At 43.7% G+C, this 12,699-nt stretch overlaps 1 protein-coding gene across 2 annotated transcripts in view; it reads right to left on the reverse strand.

The window, feature by feature from the left end:
• Positions 1–784: 784 nt before the first annotated feature.
• The window catches only part of sh3pxd2aa (SH3 and PX domains 2Aa), a 108,851-nt gene continuing 96,936 nt past the window's right edge, over positions 785–12,699 (reverse strand). Inside the window, exons 11-15 of one of the 2 annotated variants that reach the window (XM_062387736.1) lie at positions 11,152–11,555; positions 11,049–11,063; positions 10,793–10,842; positions 9,723–9,842; positions 785–9,335 (exon numbers count right to left, since the gene is read on the reverse strand). In XM_062387736.1, the coding sequence (XP_062243720.1) occupies positions 7,335–9,335; positions 9,723–9,842; positions 10,793–10,842; positions 11,049–11,063; positions 11,152–11,555 (2,590 nt within the window). In that variant the 3' untranslated portion in view covers positions 785–7,334. The remainder of the gene's footprint in view (positions 9,336–9,722; positions 9,843–10,792; positions 10,843–11,048; positions 11,064–11,151; positions 11,556–12,699) is intronic. The other variant, XM_062387737.1, reaches the window with a different exon arrangement.

Here is a 12,699-nt window from a genome sequence, read left to right on the forward strand (position 1 = left end):
GTGACCTTAAGACAAGGTTTTTATTTAATTGAACCCTCTCGCTCAGCACTAATTCCATGACTTTAAATATTCAATAATTGGCATCAGTTTGACAATCTCATCAACCTTGTTCCCAGCATCTAAAAACTGATTCAAGGAAAAATCCACTAGACAATTTTCACGAGACGAAAGCAGGCTGCCTTAAATTCTAAGTATTTACAAAATGCAACAAAGTCATCAAAGTAGAAGTCCACAACTAGCAGCTATTCAAATACAGAACTGGGACACGTTTATAATAGCGGTATTTCTACTTTCCACATTTTAGATTTGGCCCCAAAAAAGACTCCCGATTAATAATGGTGAACATTTAGCGATTCATTGGTGCGGAGGTGTAAAGTGTACATTTCATGAAACCTCAGACACAGGTGATAAATCTCTCCACATACATTTGGATTCAATCTGCAAAACAGATCTTGTCTGTGTTCCTTAGCGGTGGACTGGCGCTCCGAGAGCTCGTTCGTCTTCATCCTTCGCTCTCAGCCTCCTCACACTTTCCTCCCATGACTCATACCTTGCTATTTATAACCAGGTGCATTGTTCCGCTCCTCGTCCAAACTCACTTAATCCGGCCCACACAGTGAGGAGAATAAAGATAAATGTCTCAATCTGTAATACTACTGTCACATACTATCAGGATGGAGCACGAGCAGGAAGGGTGGGGGGGGTGTTTCCCTTTATCTGCAGGAGCACATGTGACCTGATGTGGGCGACAAATGAAGAGGAGCCGGGTGTAAAACAACAAAGATAATACATTTAATATTGTTTCTCTTTTTGGGAAATGCGAGATACAATGTAAACATGTACAAGATACAAAAAAAGGAACAAGACTTGTCAAAATGAAACAGTAGATAAGAAAAATGTCCTGTTTTCAAAAAGGAATGCACATGTGCAGAAAGCCTCCCGTCAAAGAGGAATCTGGACTGTGGTCGCTTCTTGCTGCACATTGTGATGTTTATATGGCATTTTCACCACGTGTGGTTTGGCAGCCAGATGACTCATCAATGGAGGATTCACTGACATTTACAGCTGTATAAAGCCTCCTGAGCCTTCTCATGGCAAATCTTTTTGAAAACGAGGAGTTTGCAAAGGTTAAACAGAATTTTGAAGAACAACAATGGCAATAAGAAACAGAGCGAAACCAGGAAATAAAAAGAAGAGCACCTCCATTGGTCCAACTCGAGGCCTGCAGTTGTTGTTGTGTTTCTGAGTGTGGCTGTCATGCTGGTAACGGATTGTTTTTGTCAGAATTTACAGATCAAGAGCTCGACGGCGTCGGGGCCTCCGAGTTTCTTTGGCACACTGCTTCGCACAGCAGGGTGGTGTCAGATTCAATTCTATAAATGCAACGTCGATGCTAAAAGCAGGCTCCACCTTCTCACGAATCGACGTCAGCTGTCACTCAGCATCAATCCCCGCTGACAGCTCGCCTCCGCCGCACAGATATGGCTGAGCTCCATCCAGCACCGGAGGCTCCCACGCAGAATGGCAGCAGCCTCGCTGATTAAGAAGCCGTCAGCGCTGGAATATCGTCTGACTGGCTAAGGTTAATTAAGACACACTGTTGTGCTAATTAGAAACGGGGATTCAAACAGAGACAAAGAAAAGCAGCACAGAGGCATACAGCGGCGCGACTCGTTCCTCAACACAGCCTCCTCCAGGAGCTGGGAGACAGCTCCCGCTGATGCCCGCCGGCGCATCAAACAACTCCGATTCTGTGAGGAAGTTCTCTGAATTACATAAATAATCAGCATTCCCTTATTCACAGACCTGTTTTCCTTCTGTTTTCCCCCCTACAGCAACTGCTTGAAAAAAAGCCCTGCAGCGCCGCTTGTTCTTTTCCCTCTTCTCTCGCTCTCAAACAAAAACTAGATATTAATTAAAAAACCTTCAAAATCAACCCCCTAAATACATCCCACCTGCTCCCACACACTTACTCAAACTTTCCTATCAGACCTTCCCCTCCTTCCATCAAACTCCTGCCTTCATTAACTCCAGAGCTCAGAGCCATTGCCTTTTTTTTTCTTTCATTTCTTTCCATTATGAATTAAAGCTTCTTTCATCAGATAAGAACGAACCCCTCCAAACAATTGGTCCACCCAGTGTGAACACAAAGGAATATGTCAGGGGAGAGAAAAGCCACAAGGAATCCACCATATGAAGCCTTTTTCTTCTTTTTTTCTTATTCCCAAAAACTTTTTCCAGCACCCAGCTTGACTCCCTCACCCTCGAGGCTACATGAGATCTGAAGACACTGACAGTGAAAGAAGCTCAAAACTAGACGTAGGATCGTCTCCAAATTATTTTTTTCCCCCTATGGACAGGGAGTGAGGCCCAGAGAAGCTGCCGTACACTGTGACTGGTTTGTCTCTGCAGTGTCTTGCTGAAGCAGCGACAAAAAAAACTTCAAGTGCTGCAATTAGAACAATGTTTGGACAGACGAGAACTCAGAGCTCAGGTTTAGAAGCAGCGAGCTCATTAGGTGTCAGGTTTTCAGAAAGGTGGGTAAAGGAGTTCTGGTAGAGTGGGCCGACTCCCTGCCAAAAGGAATTATTGTGTCTCAGTTTTCCAAGTGGAAGTGGTGCCCACCCGTCTTTAATCTCCCTCGCATCAAAGCCGCCCTGCTCTCACCTCCCTCTCACCACGTCTACTAGAATCCACCACTTGATCCGTCTTGTGTCTCCCTGCATCCTGCTCTCGCTACGTCTCCCCCACGACCTCTAACATCTTCCCTCATGAGCTAAACACCTGCAACAATCCATTACATCCATCAAACACACACACACACACACATGCAAACAACTTTGTCCCTCCACCACAAACCCTACTACCTCATCTAATCATCTCACTGGGAATAGAGTGCCGGGCTGTGTCGAGGAAGGACAGAGATACATGTGGCGATGGCGTATAGAGAGAGAGAGAGAGAGAGAGAGAGAGAGAGAGAGAGAGAGAGAGAGAGAGAGAGAGAGAGAGAACAGGTGAAGGGGGGAGGATGTTATGGCAGCAGCCGGCTTTTGGGAGCTGTAGAGCTTAAGGTGCTTCACGCCCGAGAGGTGTCCTCTATTTTTTTTAAATAACAAGGGAGCGAGGGATAACATGGTGGAGCCGTCTCACCCGGGTGACCTCCAGGAAAAGGTCAGGGGACTCGTACATTTCCTCTGCAGCATGAATGATTCCTTATCATCATGAGTGTGTTGGCATGTGTGAAAAATATTACCTCCGACAATTCCATTTCTATTGTGCCACGCGGATGCACAAGCAGGTTTAAAAGCAGTGCAGCTGCGACAGGCTGAGCCACTGGACCGGAAAAGGAAATATATCATTGTAAATATATTATTTTTGGGAAATATGTTTATTTCCCAGCCAGCTGACGGTTAGCTTAGCTGAGCATAAAGACTGTACACAGGGGGGAACAGCTAGCATGGCTGAAGGTATGAGCATCCCTGAAGCTCAGTAATCAACACATTACATTGTGTTTGTTTAATCTGTACACAAACTGTGTAGAAGTGACAAGTTGTTGTAGGTCTTCAGATAATTCACATTATTTAGACAAGCAGTTTCCGCTGCTTCCCCTCTTAATGCTAAACTAGGCTAACAGACTCTGGGCTTACGCTCCATATTTAAAGATAACCTTCACATACTTTGTGTCAAATATGGCTTCACAATAGAAAAAGTTAAATTTACCATTTAAAAATCCCTATCTGTACTCACTCTCCTTCATTAAGAGATATTTCAATATTTTCCAAATCAAACATTTTTATACTTTTACTCTCTGCAAGAAACTGAATACATTTGTTTCCCAAAACGCAGGAGTGACCTTTTTAAGGTGGAGTTTAACAATAAACTATCCAAACAAGCGTCTATGGATAGAAGTCCCTTGCCTGCATTGGCCTGTGTGCTCGTATTCACCTGTAGCACTTAGATAAGGCCTACTGGGGCTCAGCATAGAGAAAAGGTTGTGATGCTGTTTTTTTATTTTTGGCGTACATCCTGGAAGTTGATGGATTGAACTGAAATGGCCTAAAGCAGCGTTCATCTCCCCCAGCCTCTTGTTTACCACTGAGACTCAAATGTCACCTTCAATGTGGTGATTGGTGAGGAAGGAAAAGTCTGACATAGTCTGACTAGGGTGGGGTGAATGTCAAGAGAGGCATCGGCTGCGTCGGCGGCGGCGGTGGGGGGCACAGAGAAAACGGAGAGGAAAAACAGCAACACAAAAACAAGAAACTATCAAAACTCCATTCAGGCACGAACGTGACAGCTCAGGGCGGGGCCGCTAAGGGCCGGGGCTCTCCATCTGTGACCCCAGATGGCTGTAATGTCACCACAGAATGGGTCAGTGGGTTTCTGCCATGTCATTCACAAATCACTGTCCACTGTTGATGCGAGGCAGGGGGAGCAGAGACTCTCATGTCAGTTCCAAAAGTTGATGAAGAGTCACGTACGGCTGCTTTGGTCCAATGAGCTTCTGATGCGTTTGGAGACACCCACATCTTTCTGACACACTCCTCTTTACATGATGGTAAAAGCTCATGACTGGCAGTTTGACCGAGAACCTCTTCTCCCCACATCACATAATGGCATTGACGTTCACGTTTTTCTCCTCTTGTTGAAACAGATTCTAATCTATTGCACAATTTCTCGCAGGTACATTTTAGAATTTGACAAAATGGGGCATAAAGAGGAAATAAGAATAAAAAAAAAAATCCATGTAAAAGCATGAATAGAGAGATAGATGCTACACAGGTAAATGTATGTTCAACACAGAACCATTCCCTTGCAAAATAAGTTGAGCTCGATCAAACAAAGCGATATGCAATAATAACATGTGCTGGAGCAAAAAGGTTAACAGTGATTCAACACATTTACATAATGCCATCGTCTGGGAGGGATTTGCCTCACAGCAAATATCAACTGCCTACTTTCAAATTTGTATTATTTATGGGTCCTTATGCAAAAATCTAAAATTCTCAAGTAAATCATGGTATTTGGGAGTCTTTTCTTGACCGCTGAGTCTGCATTTTGCACAGTAGTAGTGAGACTGAGAACCTGTTTATTCAACAATAACAATCCGTATAAAGCTATGGAAACATATTTTGAAGGTGGCAAGGTGATTGTCAAACAGTGATCAAATGTAAAAAATTCATTATAAATATACTTAAAATCAGGCATTATGTAAAGCACAATAAAGGTGAAGGAAGTGCCCATGATTTGCTAAAGTTGCAGCAAACAGCATAAAGAAAAAAAGGGAATTTTGGAAATTTCCTAAAAAAAATATTGCCCAATACACGTGCTACAAATATGTTTTAGCTGCACTGAGAATTCAAAAAAGAACAAACTAAAAAACATACAATTTCTGTACAGTTTTCGGGAGACTCACTGACCAGCAGTGCATTTCTTATTGCACTGAGGCCGATAAATAAGCCTTGTGGATGATTGGTAGTACATTTTAGCTACCACAAGAGGTCTCTGTTTCTCCAATACTAGTCAATGAGCATTTGAGAGTTACACCTCTGATCTGAGGTTAGGAGGGATATAGAGACATTAAATAATTACAAAACACTTAATAAATAACATGCTGAGTATTTACTGCATCTTCACATTAATGCACCATAAAAACAATTTTAAAGTGCACTAATTCACAATACTGAATCACTTCGTTCCTCGTTATTGACACTGTGTGATCACAAAGTAACAAACAAAAAAACAAATATGATTTTGGCTAAAATAGATAACTGCGATCTAGCAGGTACTGTACTTTGTTTCATAATATCATACTGTCCAGCAGGAACATAATCACAAGTTAGTGTTCAGCCTCATGATGGAAGATTCGGCCGTTCGTTAGAAAATGTATTTCAGCAGTCTTGAACATCACCCATGGCCATTTTGAAAGTTGGACTTCAGCTCAGAATTTTACATTTGCAAATTTAGCTTTTGCATTGGGGGGGAACTATATATTTCTCGGTGGCGGCTAAGATGTATTAATCACAAAAATGCAATATCTGAGAAAATGTATCAAGTGCTTCCAGTAAAACTTTTGTATACAGTTCAGAAACCTCGTTTTTGTAACATAAATAAATAAAGCAAAACTAAAAATTCAATGAACTGGTATTTCTCTTTGGTTTGATCACATTTTGGGCTAAATGTTGAGCACATATGTCCCTGGGATTCAATGATTTGCTGCATTTCCAGTACTTATCAAATAAAGCTACGCAACAGCAGTATTCTTGAACTGATAAAAACAAAATATATACAAGATCAATTGTTCCTGGACTAAACCTAAATTGTTGTTTGAGGGTATTACACTGAGGTGATTTTGGTCTGGAGAGAACTCAAGCTGCTCTAAAGGAAAATACAATATCCAACTATTATAATTAGATTGCAAGTTTCACAGGTATTTGTTATCCCACAAAGTAATATCTGGGATTAATGTTAGCATATCACTGTGAGAAAACTATACCCATCCATCAGACACTATAAGGAGCTTTAACACTTCCATTTGCAGGCTGTTGGTGGAAACAGATGTCACAAGAAAGCAGAAATAATTCCCTAAGGAAGACTTGCATCAGCACAGACAGTTTTTTTCATGTTTTGTGGTTTAAAACAATTCAATTCTCAAGTGAACTAAAGTTCTTAAATCTCGGTTTTTCAATCTTTCGTCTGTGTGTTGGAACAGTGTGGCCAATTAAACATGAAACGCTGCATTTTGTTCTCACTCTCTAGAGTAGCTCTAGCTTGGTCATGGTAATACTATTGGTGGTGTTCATCGGCCTATGGCACTCTTAAGATTTGGTTGATGTAATGTTTTCCATCCACCAATTAGAACCTCCATTCTGGTAATCAAATATAAAAGGCACTTATTGGCCATCATAGTATGTGATGGGCAGGAATAAGCATCGCCATGACCCTGCTCCGCTTCTGCATTACATGATGCGAACCTCTTTAAGAGGTGAACGCTCCCAATCATTTCATATCTCAAAGACTCCTCACTCACGACTGACAGATCCCATATTTCCCACATCTCTCACACCCCCGGCCAAAATATTGAAAATCTTTACACTCCTCTTTGTATTCATTTTAGTAAACCAGCACTAAAAGTGTCCTTCCTTATCAGATTAAAACATCATCCTTTTTTTACAAAGTCTTTTCATAAATGTACATTATCAAGGACATATTGCTTACAGGAGATTGCGGGTAACATTCTTTAGTAGTGATGCCACCTGTGTCCTCGGAGACATCGAAAAAGGGAGGCAGGGTGGGGGGTGGGGGGTTAGGTAAGGATGTGTGGGGAGATGGTTCTATTTTTTTCGCTCCAGGTAGTTGGATGGGACCCAGCCCTTGCGGGGAAGCAGGCTGTCCTGCACCTGGCAGTACCACCATCCATTGGGGTTTCTCTCCAGTACCTCCAGAGAGGTGCCCTCAGTGAAGCCCATAGTTTCCTCGTCGCCACGATAGTCAGCGATTGACACGTACACATCCCTGCCAAAGTTATTGTGGATCTGTTGGCTTTTCTCTATCGGCTTGGGCCGGACTGTGGACACTGGGATGCCGTTGCGTTGGTTTACATTGCTTGTGCTGAATGCGCTCCCTGAGGACCCCAGGCTGGAGCGCTCGGCGGGCCTCGTCTGACTTTCAACCACTACGTGTGGCCTCACGGTGCTGAAGGAGGCATTTCGGCGGACACCAAGAGTGGCCGAACCAGAGCTATAGTGATCACTTCTACCGAGTGATTCGTTTCTCCTCAGAGACCCCGTCATGTAGTGCGCATCCTTGGGTGGCTGTGATGTTGTCACGTATACAGACTGAGGCCTCACCGCCACCTGACGTACCCCGTTTCTCATTCGCACACCTCCGTTCACCAACCCAGATGGCTTCGAGAAGCCACCGGGGGGCTTGGAAGGAATCGGCGGGGTATTCCTTCTCATGCCTGGGTGCTGCTGGGTCAGACCCTGAATATTGATGTTATTGAGGGCCAAAACGTGCTGCTCGTTCTTCTCAAGGCTGTTGGACTTGCTGCCACCCCCATTCCCATGTCCATCTGTGTCCCTCCCACCAGCATCACCCACGTGTCTGACAGGTTCCAGGTAGTAGGAGGGAGCCCAGCCCTCCTCTGAGCCCCAACGGATGTACCACCAACCGCTCCCCTGCTTCTCCAGAACCTCCACCTCCACCCCAGCTGGGAAGCTGATCTCAGAGTCTTGAACCCTTTTATAGGCGTCCAGAGAGCGGTAAGCACTGGGGCCTTCCACATCGGAATCCCCGCGACTCCCTTTAGAGTGAATTGAGGAGAGATCTGAGGTGCTGCGTGAACACATCGAGTCCTCCGATGAGATGACAGATGCAGTTTCAGAGTCGTCCCCTCGAGAAGGTTTGATGCTGTGTCGATACTGACTTGTAGGCCTCAGCTGCCGTCTCAAAGACGTGATATCCATCCTCTCAGGGCTCTGTGGCTCGGATTTGGTCAGAAGGGGTTTGGGTCTGACAGAAGGCTTGGGCCTGGTGGAGGGACTTTGACCTATTCTCTGCTCCACATCCCGAGTAAAAGGAGGGATTTTCTTGGGTCCTCTACTCAGTTCATCAGATGAAGAGAGGGGGCTGTTGTCCTGGGACCTGAAGCTGATGTCTACGTGTCTGCCCAGGGTCTGACTTCTGCGATTCATCTCTGGCGTCATCGTCTTCATTGGCCTACCAGCTAGAGACGAGGATCCAGAGGGTCTTCTTGGGACTGTGGAGGAGTGGTAACTTTTTGGGGAGTTGGGCTCACTGGAACCTTTAGCGGAGGGTGTTTCAACGCCGCTGCTTGGCCTGAAACCATCGTTCTCGTAAATACATTCTTCTTTTGTGACCTCCTCTACAGACCTGTAAGAGGCTCTTCGACGGCTGAATGCGGGAGACGCCTTACAGACAGGAGGGGAGGCTTTGCAGGACGGAGGGGAGCTGCGGTACTTGTTGCTGACCACGTTGCTGATCTTCACATCCAGGGGGCGCTCATCCTTCAAAGAATCTGTGTCAGACTCACCTTCGCATCCAATTGCTGGGATATCATATTCAGGTTCCTCGTACACAGGCCTTGTAGGTTGCTCTGAGATCTTTGAGGCAGATATACTCGGAAGGGGGGCCTCTTCAGGTTCTTGTTTTTTCACAGGCGGAGCAGGCGGCGGGACTTTGGGCCGGGTCAGGGTGCTGGTTCGACGGCTGAGGTTGGGTTTCTTGCGCTTGTCGATGTAGGAGCAGGGGGCCCAGCCCTCCTTCTCTCCGATCTGCACGTACCACCAGCCTCCAGGGTTCTTCTCTATCACCTGCACAACAACAACAACAAGGTAAAAACAAGTTATTTTGAATGAAAGAAATTCTTTGTCTACTGAAATGGGTTAGAATTAGGACAGGGAGATGGATAACTGCTCTGACTTTAGATATGCTGAAAGACCTAAAGCAATATTTAACTAAATAAAAAGGATCACATCACAATACAGACTTCTTTCACAAACATTAATGACATTGGATTGCAGACTGTCTGAAGTTTTCATCTCAACATGAGTCTCTGTAGAGATCTTTATACATCAGGTTAAAAAACAAATTTCAAGGTCGTAATTCTATCGCCTCAGCTTCCCTGTCTGTCTGTGAAATACATATTCAAGGACTGTCAGTGTCATCTCAGTGACATCAGAGTAGATCGAGCCTCTTACATCAGCCTTCTGTCCTCCACGGAAACTGATGCCATCAGAGATGGAGGACTGGAAATCTGCTATAGTGTAATACTCTGCTTCCACAGCAGGAGGCTCTGGTGGTTTAGGCAACTGGAATCCCTGTACAGCAACAAAGGAGGAGAGATGAACCACTGACATCATCATTGTATTGTGAATGAGACTCCACAATGAATACAGCTAAAGACGTAAAAAGAACTCTGTCAATTCTCGTATGATACGAGTTATGACTGTACACATACTTTATTAAAAATAATACTTGAAAATTATAGTAAAAGTAAAAATGTAAGAATTATCGCAGAAATAAATGTAATTACTTATTCTATTAGATATTATATCATAGCATTATTATAACTCCAGCATTCATTAAAAAGCTGGATTTTACGATTGGTTGAGCACGTTTGAACTATTTTGTATCAAACTGCAAATAGTACTCATTTCTGATGACTGCTCATCAATTGATTGTTTGATTTGTCAAGAGTGAGAAATGCGCCAGCTCTCTGGACAGTTATCAAAATAGTTAATTTTACTGAAGGTGTGAGATTCAAACACACACATACAGACACACACACATACTCACTAATATTCGCCCAGATATGTTTTGTGTGTGATTTTGATGGACATGTAAATGTTGAATGATCCCAGTTTCTGGTGGATGCCACTGCTTTCTACCGTTTTCTCTCTGTGTGTGTGTGTGTGTGTGTGTGTGTGTGTGTGTGTGTGTGTGTGTGTTTGTGTGAGTGTGTGTGTGTGTGTGTGTGTGCGTGTGTTTTTGTGTTTGTGTGTGTGTGTGTGAATAGGAGAGATGCTCACGCATGGCACAGGTGGGTTTCTCCATTCACTTGCATTTTTTTCAATATTGGTAATAAGCCAGAAATAATTACTTCATAGTTAAAATTATATTTCCATAACATGTTACACCATGAAACTAGGATATTACAGCAGCTCTCATGAGTGTTGCGCCACAGAACATGTCTCTGTTGAACATACAGTGATGTTAAAGAATTCCCTCTGGGTATATTCAGAAAGCAGCATCTTGTGAGGTGTCTTACCAAGTTGGTGTCTCTCCTTGGGGGAGGTTTCTGTCTCAGATTTGGAGATCCTGATAAATAAAATGACAGCTGATGAAAATGTTACTGCAGTGTACTCACCCTTCATAAGTTAAAACCTCTGCAAACATTCCTAGTATGTGAGTGATTCCACACAGCAAACATTTTAAAATCCCACAGACTCACAGTTTAGTATGATAACAAATAACTATACTACATCATCACCACCACCATTAGATACACAGGGCATTTTTCTTACCTACAGCATCGAAGCCTACACAAACAGGAAATGACATGTCTTAATGTCTCATAAGAATCCTCCTCCATTTAGCTTCACTGATATATTTGCCACAAATACTCACCAATTTCCACTCTGTGCGGGGCCACTCTTGCGACAGCTGGGGACCCTGGATCGCCTCTCCCTTTACTTTCGTTTAGAGCGGCGCTCGCTGCTATCCCCAGACATGGGCTGTTGGTGTCACGGCCTGCACTCAGCCTCCTGCCAGTCTCAGCGTTGATTTCTGAGCTAAAGGGCATGGGCAGGCTGATCTCAGTCTTGGAGATGTGGCGCTCCGGCGTGGTGCTGCCTTCTCCCTCGGTATGAATGTCCTTCTCGCTGACCGACTTCTTCTGCAGCAGGTTGCTGATTTCCATGATGTTGCCGATGATCTCCACAGGGCCAGTCAGGGTCTTCTTGCGGGGTGAGAGATCGTCTTTCAACTTTTTCAAGTATGAGGCCGGGGCCCAGCCCTCTTTCCCCAAGTATCTGGAATGCGTAAAGAAGGGATGACTGATTTTGTAATTTGCTGAAACACTCCTTGTTTAACTATTTAAAGGGTATTTGCACCAATTTTACACATAAGTGCTAGTTTATTCCTGAAGCGTATCATTGGATTAGCATTAGAAAGCCAAAATTCTATACAATTTGGGGGTACGGAGTTTGAAAGCTAAACTAAATCAAACCAAATGGTTGTTTTGCAAAAGACAAATAATATCGATATCTGTGTTCCTCTTGTGTCATCTGTTTTTCAAACCGTCTATTGTGACTCCTTCAAATGGAATTACTGAGGAAAACACTAAAGGACAGCAGAGTGAATATGATGGAACAATCTACGCCTAAAATAAATGAACAATTGTAAATGTGCTGATTCTCTTGCATTCAAGCCTGCAATACACAGAGTGAGATGCTGTGTATTCAAAAAATGACACTATTCTAATTCAAGCGAGGTAGAGGCAGCCAGAGGCAGTAAACAGACAACATAATGTATGCAAGGAGACGCTGCTTCCCCACGTTTCAACATTTGTTATTATGCTAAATGAGTCACTTTAAAATGCTTTGTGAAACAATAAGCAATGTTCCAAATGCAACTGAGTCATTTGCCTCTAGGTGGACGATTTGCTGCTGCTGCTCGAGAGAGAGCGATCCAACTGCGACCACAAGGAGTCCTCGTTACTTCAGAAAACGCCCCATGCTCGAACTTGGCTGCTCACAAATAGGCCCAGTGAGAGGAGCATGACTCAGACGGACATCTGGAGGATTATTTCTTGTTGGACAGGGCTCTGAGATGATTGGCTGTGCATTGCAGTGACGGCAGAGGAGTGAACAAGCTGCATGAACTTGCAGTTTGTGTCTGCATGTCAATATCTGACAAAGATAATCTGCACAACTTAGGCCCCTGTTGAAGGATTTAACAGTGATGCTTCAAGGATAAGGCTCTTCCTTAGACTTCTGATAAAGACACAGAACTGCCATCTTAAATATCCACAATCCATTGTGAACAAATCACGTGATGTATCAGCAATGCAGAATATATAGACTACATATCAAAGTAGATATTCGTTAAAAAACTAGTGCAGAAAATAAAAAACACAATAGCTGGTATTCCATATTAGGAATACCATTCAGGTAA

The sequence above is a fragment of the Platichthys flesus genome, chromosome 5 (genome assembly GCF_949316205.1).
Source record: "Platichthys flesus chromosome 5, fPlaFle2.1, whole genome shotgun sequence".
In the NCBI taxonomy this organism is placed as follows: domain Eukaryota; kingdom Metazoa; phylum Chordata; class Actinopteri; order Pleuronectiformes; family Pleuronectidae; genus Platichthys; species Platichthys flesus.